Source organism: Oryctolagus cuniculus, chromosome 20 (assembly GCF_964237555.1).
Source record: "Oryctolagus cuniculus chromosome 20, mOryCun1.1, whole genome shotgun sequence".
In the NCBI taxonomy this organism is placed as follows: Eukaryota; Metazoa; Chordata; class Mammalia; order Lagomorpha; family Leporidae; genus Oryctolagus; species Oryctolagus cuniculus.
The window spans coordinates 18,790,042-18,806,062 of record NC_091451.1 but is presented as its reverse complement, the minus strand read 5'-3'; the positions used below and the strand labels follow the sequence as shown (position 1 = coordinate 18,806,062).

The 16,021-nt window shown below is 51.5% G+C and overlaps 1 protein-coding gene across 7 annotated transcripts in view; it reads left to right on the top strand.

Annotated features, from left to right (window-relative positions):
• The window catches only part of DPF3 (double PHD fingers 3), a 310,493-nt gene that overhangs the window by 224,709 nt on the left and 69,763 nt on the right, over positions 1–16,021 (top strand). For 5 of the 7 annotated variants that reach the window (XR_007911682.2, XM_051826044.2, XM_051826041.2 and 2 more), the window contains 2 exons: positions 14,440–14,487; positions 14,886–15,014. Coding sequence is in view for 5 of the 7 variants with exons in the window: in XM_051826044.2 (XP_051682004.1) it covers positions 14,440–14,487; positions 14,886–15,014 (177 nt within the window). In the remaining 2 variants the exon portion in view is untranslated. The remainder of the gene's footprint in view (positions 1–14,439; positions 14,488–14,885; positions 15,015–16,021) is intronic. The other 2 variants (XR_007911683.2, XM_017349461.3) reach the window with 1 other exon arrangement.

The window sequence follows — 16,021 nt, the reverse complement described above, 5'->3', positions numbered from 1 at the left end:
CAGGGGCCACAGCCGGAAGCATCTTCTGTGCTGTGCTATGTCCTCATCCTGCAGGGCCTGGGGAGCCACAGCAGCAGTCACTAGAATATGAGAACAAGCAGTTGATAAAAGCACCACTGAGCCTGTGAGTTGTGACGTGGTGTGTCTCTTTTCTTTAACAGTGTAAGCCGAACATGCTCTCCTATCACATACTTGGGCTCCTAAGAGGAAAGTGTTTTTTTTTTTTTTTTAATATGGGTCTGTGAAATTGATTTCCAGGTTCTGCTCCCCAGGTCCGTGGAGATGGAGGTGGGCTGTCCCAGGACCCTGACGGCCTCGTTCTCGGTGGCGGGGCGGGGTGCCTGGTAGAGGGTTAGTCTTTCCATCCCTGTTGAGAGAACAAAAGGCCTCAGCCCACGTGTGCTCTGCAGAGCTGGAGGGGGATAGCCGAACTGAGGAGGGGGTAATGTCTGCTGATTAGATCATCTGAAAATTAGTCTGATAATGTGCAAATTATCCCAAGGCAGACTATGATGTCATTGCCACACTGATGGGGGAGATCAAGCAGATGTGAGCTTTGGCTGTCTCCTGTCCTCCCAGCAGCAGCCCAGGCTGTGTCTCCTCGTGCCGTTTTGGGGGACACAGTGAAAATTACCTTTGAAATATGCTCTAAAAGCTGGAGTCATTCTGAAACAGGTGCCTGCAAAGACAGAAAGCCCACACGGCTACCCCAGCCTCCACCCAGAATAGTACCCTTTGTGATGGGGAGGAGGGGAAGGCATAAATCCAGGGCTATTTCTGGGAGAGTGAGCTGCTTTTCTCTGCCCAGAGAGCACATTTGGAAGCTAGAAGTAGGTGTTCTTTTTTGCATATTGATTTGTTTTTATTTATTTAAGAGGCAGAGAGACAGAGCTCTTTCATCGACTGGTTCACCCCCTAAATAGCCTGCAACAGCTGGGGCTGGGCCAAGCCAAAGCCGGGAGCCTCGAACTCAGTCCAGGTCTCTGATGTGAGTGGCAGTCTCAGGCGCTGGAGCTATCGCTGCTGTCTCCCAGGGTGTGCATTAGCAGGAAGCTGGGATCGGAAGTGGAGCTGGGACTTGAACGCGGGCCCTCCAATATGGGCTGTGGGCTTCCCACTCAGTGCAGCGACCACTGTGCCAAATGCTGCCCCCTCAACAAGTGTGCTTTAGCTGAATGATTATGGAGCTAAGTAGTTCGTAGATTATAAAGCAAAGAACCTGAGCAACTACTCGGGTCCTCGGAAGTATGTGCAGTCTTCAGGAGGTTTGTGGAAAATACGTGTTGTAAAAACTGCATGGTTTTCAAAATCTGTTGCACCAAAATAAACCTCTTTTCCTTCTATTTTCCAATGCGATTTCTGAACTATCCCTGTATCACGGTGCTCAGGGTTCATTTTCCAGCCCCGTGGTTCACCTGGACCCTTGACCCGGTGGCTCAGAGAATGGCTTTGGAATCGTTCCATCCACTTTCCAAGTCCTGACCTCGCCACCCTGCTGTCTTCTAGCTTTGTAAATGTGGGTCAGTTCTATACCCCTGTTTGCTCTGTGGCTGCTTCATCTGTAAAACAGAGATAATCACACTGGCCCCTTAGGTTGCCGTGAGCCTTCAGTGAGTTGCTGTGGGTGTTTGGCACCAGGCTGCACGTCGTGAGGGCTGACATCCCATCTCTGTCCCATTTGGATCGACAGAGCCTGTCTCCTAGCACAGAGGGCTAATAGGTGTCAGGGGCTCCATCAGAGGCCGTGATGGGGCTTTGCCATCCCTGTGAAGCTAACTGGCTGTGAGGCCTCATTGACCTACATTGTGACTATCTGAGCCTGGCCTGGCCCTTGCACATCCTTTGCTAAATCTTAGATCTGAGACACTGGTCCTTCGTGTTTTTTTTTTTTTTTTTTTTTAATTATTTATTTACTTGAGTGGTAGATAGAGTTACAGAAAGAGAGAGGGAGAGACAGAGAGAGAGGTCTTCCAGCTGGTTCACTCCCCAAATGGCCACAGCGGTCAGAGCCGGGCTGATCTGAAGCTAGGAGCTTCTTCCAGGTCTCCCATGCTGGTACAGGGGCACGGGTACTTGGGCCATCTTCTATTGCTTTTCCAGGCCTTAAGCAGAGAGCTGGATCAGAATTAGAGCAGCCAGGACTTGAACTTGTACACATATGAGATGCCAGCACTGCAGGCGGTGGCTTTACCTGCTATGCCACAGCACCAGCCCTGACACTGGTCCTTCTCTACAGGCTAAACATAAGCATTTATTCAGCATTCACTGTCCTTGTGCCCCGTTGAGGGGATTGAGTGTAACTGGTTCTCCAAAAAGACATGACATGTAGTCTCAGCTAGAGCAGAGCTTCTGGTCACTGGGCTAATAAGAGGGGTGGTTTATTAAGCCCAGGGAGAGAGTCTGTGGAGTGGAAGCCAGCCAGCTGTGGCTCCTCTTATTTCCTGTGCCGCTTCCCCAGGGTTGGGTATCCCTGTGTTTGCTGACTTTCTCTGAGCTGCTGTTTCTTTCACGTTTGGGGCCTCATTACCTAGAATGTTCGGGATTGAAGAGTTGCATGTACGGAGCAACAGCACAGAGAGCAACAATGCCAGCGTTGGCTGGGTCCAGCGTTCATCCCCTGGAGGACACTGTGGCACGGGGAGGCTGAGTGAGGGGCCCTGTGCATGGGGCATGCGCCTGACGGCACCACTCACACTCGACCTCTTGGGAACGCTTACTTATTTAGACCCTGCCTTATCAAAAATAAAATTATTTTGCATGTAGGAGAGGAAGGAGGGAAAGAAACGACATAATACCTGCGAGGGGTCAGGCCCCTCACCAGCATCTTCTTCTTGAGATGCTCACAAGTTCTTTGTCCCACGTCCCACAGTCAGCGATGGGGGAAGCAGAGCTGGGAAGGGGACTGAGTTGGACACCGTTCAGGAAGTTGAAATCCCAGTGGACAACACTCGATCCCAGGCTTGGATCTTGGTTATGACTCTGCTGGTGTGCCTGGGTTCTCACCTGTGGGCCGATTGGCTAAGGCACTGTTTTGAAGAGCTGAATGTGTTCACAGACTCTGTGCTCATCAGCTTGGCCAGAGTGAAATTCCATTGTCTGAGTGTTTCTCACCGTTCTGGACACTCAAAGTCTAAGGTCAAGGTGCCAGCGGGGTCGGGCTTTGATAAGGGCTGTCTCCTGGGCTTGTAGATCATCACCTGCTCACTGTGTCTTCCCAGGGCCTTTCCACTTGGTGTGTGGGTAGAGGCAGCAAACAGGCCCTCATAAGGGCACTGATCCCATCATGAGAATCCCACCCCCAATGGCCTCTGCCACCTGATGAAGGCCACCTGATGACCTGTCAGAGGCCTCATTCCAAACCCCAGCACACACGGGCTTAGGCTTTCAACCTGGGAATTTGGAGGGTAAAGGGACACTTCCAGTCCATGGCAGGCACATTTACTCTTTTTTTTATTTTTATTTTTATTTTATTTTTAACAGGCAGAGTGGACAGTGAGAGAGAGAAAGAGAGAAAGGTCTTCCTTTGCTGTTGGTTCACCCTCCAATGGCCGCCGCGGCCGGCGCACCACGCTGATCCGATGGCAGGAGCCAGGTGCTTCTCCTGGTCTCCCATGGGGTGCAGGGCCCAAGCACTTGGGCCATCCTCCACTGCACTCCCTGGCCACAGCAGAGAGCTGGCCCGGAAGAGGGGCAACCGGGACAGAATCCGGTGCCCCGACTGGGACTAGAACCCGGTGTGCTGGTGCCGCAAGGTGGAGGATTAGCCTACTGAGCCGTGGCGCCAGCCGGCACATTTACTCTTCCAAACTCTGACCTCAGCCATTGGTGGTGGTCTAGGGATGCCCTCTCCCTGCATTACAAATTCTGGTTAAGACTTTCATTGATAAATAAATTGTACTCTAGAAATAGAAGCCACGTATCACTCTGATCATTTTCCTGCATCTTCTGCCCTTGTTCTGTATCTCAGTCTTTCCTAGCTCCTCCAACTTTTTCTGAACTTGCTCTTTGAGATAAAATAATGCTTGTGCCTAAAATCCTCAGACTTCATCCCCACCCCACCCCCTTTTTAAAGATTTATTTATTTATTTGAAAATCAGAGTTACAGAGAGAGAGAGGGAGATCTTCCATACTCTGGTTCACTCCCCAAATGGCCACAATGACTGGGCTGGGTCGAAGCCAGGAGCCACATGGGTGGCAGGGGCCCAAGCATTCGGGCCATCCTTTGCTCTCTCCCAGGTGCATCAGCAAGGAGCTTGATATGAAGTAGAACAGCCAGGACTCAAACCAGTGCCCCTCATTCTTGTTGGCTCTGTTTTCCTACAGCACTACAACCAAAACACACCCCCTGCCTGACTCCCTCTCTCCATCCCTTGGCCACCGCTGGCTTCTGCCTGGGTCACTGTGACTTCCTTATTGGTCTCCCAGCCTCTGCTCTTGCTGTCTTAGTCTTTTCTCCATTGCAAAACTGCAATGATCTTAAAATATTTTTTTTTGAAACCCACACATAATTTTCTCATAATATCTATTTTCCATGAACTTTCTGAAGACCCCCTGTATTCCTGGATTCCAAAAATCATTTTTGCACCCAAATGAATGGATCTTTTAATTCCAGCTTTCCAAGAACTGTTGGTAGTAGCCTTGTGTAAAATCGATCAGACCACACTGTGCTCAGAACCTGTTTGTTTCACTGGAGTATAGTCCACAGTCCTCACGGTGAGGAGGTGAGGATGTATTTGGAAGTCTCATGCCTTGGGTGAGCCGTTTGTGTAGGTTTGCCCAGTTGTAGCTCTGAAAGTCCAGGACCCTGGAGACCTCCCAGTCTCAGACACCCTCCAATGCTTGGCCACCCTACTAGAGAGCTTGCGAGACGTGTGGGGTCTCAGGCCTACCCCCTTCTAATCTGAATTTTAGCGACATCCCTAAGTGATTCGCACTGTAACTTTCTGCTGGACTTCTGTCAGGTGCTTGGTTAATATGTGCTCCTGGCGGGGTCGTAACCAGTGGGCAGCCAGCTGGAGGCCATGCTGCCCAGGTGTGGAGCTGAGTTAGCCACTTGCATGTCTTCCTGCCTCTCAAGGATCACCTATGTAAACTCAGGGTGATAGAGGCATCCATCTCACAGGTTACGATGAAAATTAAGTAAGTCCAGGCTGGCGCCGTGGCTCAATAGGCTAATCCTCCACCTTGCGGCACCAGCACACCGGGTTCTAGTCCCGGTTGGGGCGCCTGGTTCTGTCCCAGTTGCCCCTCTCTGAGTTGCCCCTCTGCCCAGTTGGCCCGGGAGTGCAGTGGAGGATGGCCCAAGTGCTTGGGCCCTGCACCCCATGGGAGACCAGGAGAAGCACCTGGCTCCTGCCATTGGATCAGTGCGGTGCGCTGGCCGCAGTGTGCCGGCCGCGGCGGCCATTGGAGGGTGAACCAACGGCAAAGGAATACCTTTCTCTCTGTCTCTCTCTCTCACTGTCCACTCTGCCTGTAAAAAAAAAAAAAAAAATGAAAATGAAAATTAAGTAAGTCCATTCACACACAGCACAGTGTGAACAGGAAATCTTTGTGATGTAAGATGATGGGGCTGTCGGATGTGGTGCCAGGGTTTGGGAAGTCTGCGATGGGCCCTGGGATCGTGTTTTTAAGAAATTTGCAGATGACCACTGCCTCAGAGAAATCTGAGACTGATGCTCAGGTGATAGCTTTCCTTTTAATTCTTCTTTTGGAGCCATTGAGTCAGAGAACCAGTCAGGAATTAGGCTGCATTGTCAAATATAAGAGGGAGAATTTGGCCATTATTCTATTCTTTTTTTTTATTAAAAAAAAAAAAACAGAAAAAATTAATTGTTTATCTTTGTACATTGAAAATTATACCCCAAAAGACATTGGATATCTGAAGGTGTATGATTTTTTTTTGATCATGGCTATTAAAATTTTAAAAAATTGTAATTGACATATAATCATTATACCTGTTTTTGTTCTGTCCACATAGGACAGGCATCCCTGGCCCCTGGCACCTACCTATGGGCTTGCCTTTTGGATGTATTGCCCGGCCAGGCCCTCGTCCCTGGGCTCCACAGCGTCTTGGCTCGCCCCTAACCCTGGGGTGTGGAACATAAGGCAATCCTTTTCCTTTCCATCAATACTGTTTTCCAGTATTTTCAGACACTGAAAATGCAGGTCCATTGTGGACTCAGTTCAGTGGTGGTGGGTGGGGCATGGCCAGGGGCGTGGAAGGGCAAAACAGGAAGAAGGGAGAGATAGAAAGAGGTCTTACACCCATTCTTTCACTCCCCTAAAAGGCTACAGCAGCCAGGGCTGGGCCAGGCCAAAGCCAGGAGCCTGTAACTCCATCTGGGTCTCCCCCGTGGGTGGCAGGGGCCCAGGGACTTGAGCCATCTTCTACTTCCTTTTCAGAAGCATTAGCGGGGAGCTGGATCAGAAGCAGAGCAGCTGGGACTGGAACATGGGCTTGTAGGGGACGCTGACATCGCAGGTGGCAGCTTAACTGACACTGTGCCATCAGGCTGGCCCCTTGCTGAATTGGGATTGTTACAGTTCATAATATCCTGACAGCTTCTGGAGGGGGAACTTATCCAAGATGCCCTGCGATTCTTCAAGGGGGACGATAGCACTGTTTGGAGTCGGGTTGGCACAGTTGTCCTCCAGATAATGTTTTCCTCCTCCACTGACAGAGTTGGTGGCAGCCACAAGGAACTGGGCCAGAGCAGGAACCTTCCCTGTGACCTGCCACCAGAACGTGTGCTTTTCCTAGTCTGCGCACTTCCCTTGGTCTTTTCCTTACCTTCCTGTAGCATCTGTGACAGATTGGGGGTGACCACCTCAAGCTGTAGCACAAAGGACCCGGCTGGTGGGCTGTGCAGCCCCAACCAGGTGATACGGGGATACAGGGTGCAAACTCCTGGCAAAGAGGTGTGACCTTGGGCCGAACTGCAGGTTGCGATTCTAGCCAAATAGAGGTTGAGTGTCCCCTACCTGAAATCCTTGGGAAGTATTTTGGATTGCAGACTGTTTTTGGATTTGGGAATATTTACATATACATAATGAGATATCTTGGGAATGGGACCGAGGTCTAAATGTGAAATTCATTTATGATTCATATAAAGGGGGTCTTCAAAATGTTCATGGAAAATGTGTATTATGAAAAAAAAAAAACTATGTGTGGATTTGAAATGTATCACACCCAAACCAACCTATCTTTTATCCATGAACTTTTTGAAGTTCCCTCATATGCATGTAACCCAGCAACATTTTTAGTGCACCTGTGTTTTGACCGTGATCCATCATATGAAGTTAGCTGTGGATTTTTTATGTTGATGCTCAAAAACATTTCACATTTTGGAGTGTTTTGGATTTCAGATTTTTGGATTAGGGATGCCCAGCCTGTACATCCTTTGAGATGGAGACATCAGCGTGAACAGATGTGTGTTTTCTGGTTTTCCCGCAGGTTTTAGGAATGAATATTCACAAGGTTTCTACCAAAGGTACAAGCTTTGTGTTTACTAAAACTGAGGGAGAAGAATGCGGGTCTGCGTGTGGCATAGAGGGAAAGCTGCTGCCTGTGACACCAGCATCCATTATGGGCGCCAGTTCACGTCCCAGCTGCTCCACTTCTGATCCAGCTCCCTGCTAATGCACCTAGGAAAGCAGCAGAGGATCGCCCAAGTGTTTGGGCCTCTGCCACCCATGTGGAAGACCCGGATGAAGCTCTTGGTTCCTGGGTTTGGCTTGGCCCAGCCCCATCCACAGTGGCCATGTGGGGAGTGAAAAAAGGGATAGGTGATCTCTCTCTCTCTCTCTCTCTCCCCCCTCTCCCCTGTCACTCTGTCACTCTCTCTCTGTCACTCTGACTTTCAAATAAATAAATTAAATGAACCTCTAAAAAAAAAAAAAAAAAAAAGAATGCAGGCATGGAAGGGGAAGAGGGCTGACACCATAATTTAAATGTTTTTGTAGTATTTCTACAGCCAGCAAAACACTGGTGAGAGGGGTCCTGCTCTCTCACGGGCTACTGCCGCTGACCAAGGAGGACTCAACACTCTGGGACCAGTTTATCTGGGAGTTGTTTTTTAAAAAAGTTATTTATTTATTATATTATTTATTTCTTTATTTAATGGACTTGAAAGGCGGAGGGTGGGGGTAAGATGGAGAGAGAAAGAAATCCTCCATCCTCTGGTTCACTCTCCAGATGCCTGCAGGCAGCTGGGCTGAAGCCAGAGCTGGGACGTGGGGAGTTCCACCTGGATCTCTCAGTGGGCGGCAGGGAGCCATCACTGCTGCCTCCCAGGGTCTGCACTGGCAGGAGCTGGAGTCAGACACTGGAGCCAGGCCTTGAACCCAGGAGCTCAGATCGGGGACGTGGGCATCCCAAGTGGCGTCTCAGCTGCCAGGTCAAACACTTGCCTAGATCTGGACTTCGTAATTCCTTCCACTCTGGCTTCCCAAGAAAGGCCTGGGGGAGAGGATTCCCGGGGGGAGGGAGACCGGGGGCTTCCAGCACCACCGCCTTCTCCTCCCCACTCTTCCCGGCCTTGACAACAGAGGGTCGGGCACTTGCAGGGCCTTCGATGGTGCTGTGCACTCCCGAGACCTGATGCTCGCTCGGTTCCTAGTCTTTGGCTCCCCTTCGCCCAGGAGATTTTATTTTTGGTCAGTGTCCCCCAGTAGCCTCAGTGAAAGAATCGCTGTCCTTTCATGAAGTATTGATTGTCAGCTCCGTGTCAGTCACTGTGCGGGTGCGAGGGCTGCCGAGATGAAAGACGTGGCTCCTGCCCTCAGGGAGCTCGCGGCTGACAGGGACGGAGACGCGCACACAAATATGAAGCCGTGATGAAAGGCTGACTTCCTCTAGGCTGGGAAGACTTCTCTTTCCTGTCTCTCCTTCGGCCCACCCTATTGTGAGCCTCCAACAATAGGCCGAACCGGCCCGACGATGCCATCCTCACGTTCCCTTGCCTCTACACGGGCCTGCGCTCCGACAGCCTGGGCCGTGGGGACCCTGCGCTGTGCGTGCTGTTAACTGCGTAATCCCCGTCTCTCCCAGCTTCCTCCTTGCCCGTCTGGCTACTTCAGCTCGTCGTGTTGCATGTTGTTCCTGATGACCCTGGGTGTGATGATTTATCAGCCTCACCCGTAAACTTGAAGATTTATTAACGCAGCCCCCTGCCTTCTCGAATCTCAGTGCTTGGAATCGTCTACATTAGTACTGTGGCCCCTGCCCCCTTAATCCTTACCTCTGGTTCACGTTGTCCCCATGCTGGTGGCCGAATGGCACCGGGAGGAGTGAGTTCTCTGCCTTGGAGGACGCTGAGGGCCTTAGGTCAAGCAGTGAGTGGACCCTGGTGTCCACTTCCCTGTTGGGTCCCTGATTCCCCTGCCTGCCCAACCACACTGGGAGAGGGGGCTGGGAGATGCCATCGTGGTCTTTGTCCTGGGGCCACGAGACGACCACAAAGAGCCAGCCTGAATGGAATCCTAGCATGTTTATTCCTTGGATCTGTGGGATTTATTTTTTCATCAGTTCCAGGGGAGTGCTGAGCAGAGGTGTCAGGGCTTGCGGATAATTTATGTGAGTAAACACGCAAGCAGTAGGGCGAGTGAGAGCCTGAGAATTAAGGGCATTTATCTGGGCTTTGATGCTTGCTTTGCCCTCTGGCCCAGCCTTCCCCACAGTCCTGATCACGCCATTCCAACCCTCCCCTGGCTAGTGCGCGGTGGGCCAGCACCGATCTCTTCCCAGCCTGCACCTGCCTCCCTGCCCCTCCCGCGGCCCTCATTAAGGCTGGCGAGAAGGTGGCTGGTGGCCTCCAGCTGAGACCTGCATGCTGATTCTGAAGGGAAGCCTCCCCCCACCCCGTCCCCAGCCTGGCCTGTCCAGTGTGGCCAGCCTAGGGCTGCCTTTTCCTCTTCCCCTTTCTTGCCTGGGTCTTCTGAAGATGTGCCGTGCACAGCCAAGTGGCACGGGGCTAACGTGCTTTACACTTGAGAGATGAAGCAATAACAGGTGGCAAGAGCGGAGGCTGCCGGAGCCCAGGATTCCGGTTGCCATGGAAACATGTCAGACCTGTGGAGGGCCCCGGGAACTGTCAGCCGTGGAGGGTGGCGGGGGGAACCAGTGAGAGGGACGAGGAGAGGCGCATCTCTTCCCGGAGGGCTCTGCTCGCCGCCCCCGAACTCCCCAAGCTCCCTGAAAAACGGCTGCTGAACCAGGGCTGGGGCTAGGGGTTGGGTGGTGGGCACCGGGCACGGCCACGTGTTTGTGGGCCCTGGGCCCTGGCAGCGGGGCTGAGTGTCTGCTCGGGGTGTGAGGCCATGCCCTTTGTGTGTGAGCCAAAACTTCTGGTCTTGGCAGAACCTGGCTGAGGGGCTGTCGCTGCCGCTCAAGTTCCTGACTGAGATCTGACTGCGAGGGGCATGGGTAGCCCTGTCTGGGTGCTCGTCTGATGGGAGGCTTGGGGTGCTGTTTGCTGTAGACAGGAAGCCAATTTAGCTCAACAGTCCTGCAGTGTGCACCAGCCCCTTCCTACAATGCCTGCTCTCCCTTTGGCGGGCCTGGTGGGGGCGCTGTTGGTGGCTGCGTTTTTGCCTTTCCTGGCTTCCACTTACTTGTACGCCCGCCTCCCGCGTGCCTTCTGTTACTGTTTCCCCCTGCAGGTCTTCGTGAACTTTGTCCCTGATTTCCATGTTTGTTTTCCCGGGGGCTTTTAGACTGATCATTCCCCCAGGTCAATTCCTAAACTCTTACGGCTCACTGTGTTTTCTTGTGGCTTCCTCGTATCTCTTAGATGATCGCAGCCCATAAACATTCATCAACAGTAAACCAAATCCATCATGGGGCGCTGCCTTCGAGATGCCGCTCGGGTCTCTGCCTTCCCTGTCACCTCCTTCCGTACAGCGGGACTCAATTTCCCATAAGCTGCAGCAGAATCTCTATTTAAGTCCCACTTGCAAAGTCTGGCCGAGCTTCCTATTTATAGTAAAGCCCTCGTTACAATGATCTCATAGACTGTACCAGGAAACTGCTCATGGCTGGGTCAGGCCATTAGGCCAACCTGGCCATGGGGTGAGCTTTACTTCATGAGCCTCTGGAATTCTCCAGAGACATGTTTTCACAGAGTGTATGACAATAAGCAGGATCACCCGGGATGCTTACCGTGGGAGGGGCATTAAGTTCAAAGGCAATTTCCGCTTTTATTAGGCCAGTCTCAATGACTTTTATCACCTTGGGCTTTGTAAATAACACACTGGGTGAATCACGTGGACTCTAAAGAGATCTGTGAAAGATTGTCTATGCAAGGTATGGCCGGAAAGTGTTTGCTTCTGTGTTTCCCAGGAGCTGGAGAAGTTTGATTAGAGGCAGAATCCTCAGGGGCACAGACAGACCTGGGCGTGAATCCTGCCTCTTCCTCCTCTCCACCACTGGGGCCTGGAGCCAGCACCTGAATCTCTTTGGATTTCAGTTATCTCCTCTGTCAGATCATCCCAGCTTCACACACTTTGTGAGAATCAGTGAGTGAGCTGGCGCTTGGAGAGCGTTCAGCAGAAGCCTCGCCAGTTCAGTAGCGTCGTGTGCGTCAACTGCCTCTCAAGGAGCAGTTGAACAAAAGGGAGGCTGCCTGGGCAGGTGCATGCACCCTGGCGTCCCCCGCCCCAAGAGACAGTGAAGTGCAGTCCTGGGTTTGTGGTGCGTTTGGGGGCAGAGTTGTGTCTTGCCCACCGCAGAGGGGTGCAGGGTTACTCTCCCTGCTGCACGGAGCCTGCGGCTGCTTGTTCTTGCATTCCCTAGAACATGGCCGTGACCGCCAGCCAGATGACCAAGTTATTCCTGGGACGTGGGCCAGCTCTTCTCTCTAAGGAGTCGGAAAATAACCCTAGGGCACAGAATGACATTCAGATAACTTTGCCACCGGGCGAGCATCCGCAGTGAGTGTCTTTCCAAGGAGGAGGTTGCAGGGGCGTTCCCATCTCTGCCGTCCCTTCGCTGTTGGTAACCATTTCTGGTGTGCGGGGTGTGTGGGTGTTCTCACAGTGAGTGTGACACGGTGCCTGCCTTTAAGGCATAGATCGTTAAGTATAGGAGACGAGCCAGATGTACACAGTACAAGTTGTCTTGTTCATGGAAAATGCATTTTACGAGAAAACTACAAGTGGATTTCACACCTATTTTTGGCACTACCCTGAACTTCCAATTCCACTTTTCCATGAACTTTCTGAAGTCCCCTTTTGTAAAGAAGAGAAGGGTCCGAGTGGTGGTGCCGACCCGGTGCCGTCCTCCAGGCATGACTGGTCATCTCTGGCTAGGAGTCCGGAAGGCTCTCCTCTGGGAGAACCCCTCTCTGGAACCAATCCTAAATTCCAAAAAGTGTACGAGAACCTGACGCAGAAGCTATTCTGAGTCTACTGCGTGCCACTTTCTCACGCTGCAAGGGTGCTTGGAGCTGAAGCAGAAAGGGTTTCCCTAGCCCTTCGCAGTTGCGTTCTATGTAAGTGGGCCACTGCTAGACTGAAAATACACCCCGTGCCCCAAAACCGTACACACCAGAGCCACAAGTGGGACTCAGCACCTCCCTCATCCCCTTGGATAGGCACTTTGTGTAACAAAGCACCGACGTGAACCCACGCTGCCTCCGTCCCGTCAGAGCCTTCTCTTAAGCTGAGTGAAATTCTGCCCCTTTGGTCTTTGTACAGAGAGTCAGTTCCTCCGTCACTGTCTACTTTGCTCTACTGGATCATTTCTGAGTTTAAGGAATTTTCTGGTAGCATCAGAGTCCCTGGTTCAATTGGCTGTTCTTCCAAGTGGTTGGTTGGTGGTGAATACTGGGCAGAATGAGGTGGAAGTTCTTATCCTCCATATGTTACTTCTTCATCCTCCTTCATCACCAGGGGTCCAGTGTTTGGAGAAAAATCAGATTGAGTCAGGATTTTGCGGATGGGAGGAAATCCAACGTTCTAGGAAGTCGTGAGGAGTAGAGGAGATGGGGCCCCTGAGTGTTTGTGGGAGCCACCTGGGTATCTGGGGTTCTTTGATTGCCTTGTTTGCGGGAAACGCCCTACGTTGTGACTGGCATGTCTGCATTTCCTACCTGGCTCCTGTTAATCATGCAGCTTAGTTTTGGTTTCCTTCAGCCCTTCGGGTTAACATGCTGCTACCCCTTTCCTAGCTGTTCTCTCTCCAACTGAGTTGCTTGCTTCCTGGGCATAGCTGAATTTTCTTAGGAGAGTTCTAAGAGTAGCCCAGATGGCAGTCGAGGCAGACCAAAGAAAGGGGAGCTGCCACCTTTGGATTTGGGTAATGAAACTTTTATACGCAGAGTAAAATCTTTGCTGGTGATTTTTGGAGATTATTTGCAAAACCATTACGTATGCCTTGCAGATGGCTCTGAGATCTAGTGGCTGATGAAAATCCCCGACTCAGCGGGCCCCAGAGAGGAGCCGCCTCCTCTGTCCCCCCACAAACAGCTGACACTTCTCGTGCAGAGCATTGTCTGCCTCCCTGAAGGTGGGAATCAATGACTTAGAAACTGATTAAACAATCCAAATAGCAGCTGATAAATGGGTCAGCCCCCTCTGATGTGATTCTGCTAGCGTTTATCTTGTGCCTTCCCCAGGTAAGACTGCTATTCCTGGAGGCACAGGCATGCAGGAAGCGGAGCCAGAGGGAATCATATGAAAGTGTGCCAACCTGTTTATCACTTACCGTCTGGGTGGGATTTCTGCTCACATTTCTGCTTCCGTTTACAGATTTGTACCCTGCGGGACCCTGGTTAATGTTAGCCAGTGAGTAGTGACAAACAGCAGCAGACACTGGGTGTGTGGCGAGGATGAGGGTCCCCCAGTGCTTAAGGTGGATCCCATAAATGGCCTTTTCTTCTCCATCGCAAACAAGGAGTGTGAACAGGACAAAGAAATGTCTGATAAAGGGAGAAAGGAGAGGAAAATGGCGGCCTCTTTCCCTAGGCCAGGAGCCTGCCCACGGCTTTCCAAGCAGCCCGTAGAGGTGGAGAATGGTTTTGGTGCTCAAGGACATGTGCTGTTCTTGTGCAGCTTTGTTGTCAGGGTCATGGCCCACGGCTTTGTTGGAGGGCTGGCAGCAGGGATGGGTCCCGAAGGTGGTGCATGCACTGCTTGTGAGGGTCCCAAGTCTGAAGACACGGTGCCAATGGGCTGGCAGCTCACCATTCAACCCATCTCTGTCCCGAGACCGAGCCGCGTGCCTGCATGTCCGGCTCTGATTCCAGGCTCTTGGGGTCTGCAAGGTAACTTGTGCAAGGTGCTTTCTGTGTTCAGTGAGTCTGGACTTCAGGGAGCTGAGGCTGGGCGAGTACAGACACCCGTGTGCCTGCCAAGATGTTCGTCAGAGCCCCCAGCGGCATCTCCAGTGTCCTTCCTGGCAATGACCACCCATTGGCGCTTCTTTGTTTTCCTTTTCAGGGACAGGAAGAATATCTCCTAAACAAGAACATCTTTCTCAAGAGCAAGGTGCAGGCACCGACCGTTTCGCGCCCTCTAGTCCCACCAGTGTGTCTGTGGTTGCCGTCTGATGTTTGGGGCTTTGGCCCTGGGGGTTGGTTCAGGGTTGAGAGAAGTTCGCTTGCCTAATTGGTCTTCTGGATGGTTTGCTCATCCAGAGATGAAATTCTGAGCTGGGAAATATTGCACAAATTAAATTTGGGATGACTTGCAGGCATTAGTACCGTTGAACCAAGAAAGATGGAGAGGCAAACCTAGTCCGATGTAGTTACTCAGTTGGAACAAAACCTTAGCTTCTAAACTTCAACCTCTTTCTGAAACAGATTCCACCACACTGTGGGAGGAGAAGGGAGGCAGGAGAAACACATCTCAGCCTAAAGTTGGGATTCTCTTTCATGTGCCCACAGCCCAGAAGGGACCGGATGGGACGGTCATTCCCAATAACTACTGTGACTTCTGCCTGGGAGGTTCTAACATGAACAAGAAGAGCGGGCGGCCGGAAGAGCTGGTGTCCTGTGCCGACTGTGGACGCTCTGGTGAGTGTGGCCCCCTTCCTGCACCGTGTGCCCGTAGCCCAGGAACCATCCCACCTGCATTCCTCTGCCATCTCGTGGTGCTGCTGGCGGGGCTGGAGAGTGAGGTGGAGAAGTGACGGTGGTGACGCTTTCGAGTAGAGAAGAGTCTCAGGGTGTTTTGAGATGTTTCTTCTTTGAGTCTTAAGAATCAAAAGTTAGGATCTGGGTTTCCAGGAGGAGGGCAAGGAGACGTTTGTCACTTGTGTCTGGCCTTCCCAGGAGATGGATGATGTCTCTGTGTGCATTGTTGCGGGCAACAATGAGATAGAATGGAAACACCCAGAGACATGGGCAGTATGCTTTCTGTATTGCGTGGTGCACAAGTAACGGAAGAGTGTGTTTGTTCTATGGAAGTACCGGAGCGGGGCAGGGGTGGGAACTCCTAGAGTGTGGAAGCGTGAATATTGCCAGAGCAGCTGCGTCTTGAGTCCCCTGGGTGCTGGGTCACTGTCTAACCACTGCCTCATTGCTCACTCATCCCATGCTCACATGTGCAGCAGGCAAAAAGAGACCTTGACCGATCAAGGCGGCAAAAGGACAGGCATTCCCTAGGACTAATCGCGAATTGACTTGGCATAGATCTGTATCTATATCTGCACACACACAAATATAGATAGATAGATAGATAGATAGATAGGTAGGTAAGTAGATTTTTAACCTATCCAAAGACCAAAACAACAACAAAAAGGAACTTGTGGTCTTATTGCCTCAATCTTAACATGATTGCAGGGCTTCAAGTTGTGTTCCAGCTGTTGTTTTGCTTTTCAGTTCTAGCAGGACCATTCTTTCTGGATGATCACAGTGGGGACTACCTGTTTTTCCTATTATTATGTTGTAACTAGACCAAAGTAAAAGGCAGGGAGGACAGAGAAGTTTAGCCTTATCTTGGGTCTCAGCCACTACTGGCTAGTAGGTGACCCATAGGTTCAATGGGGCGGTGGGCTATGGCCATGGGGAGCCATTTCTTT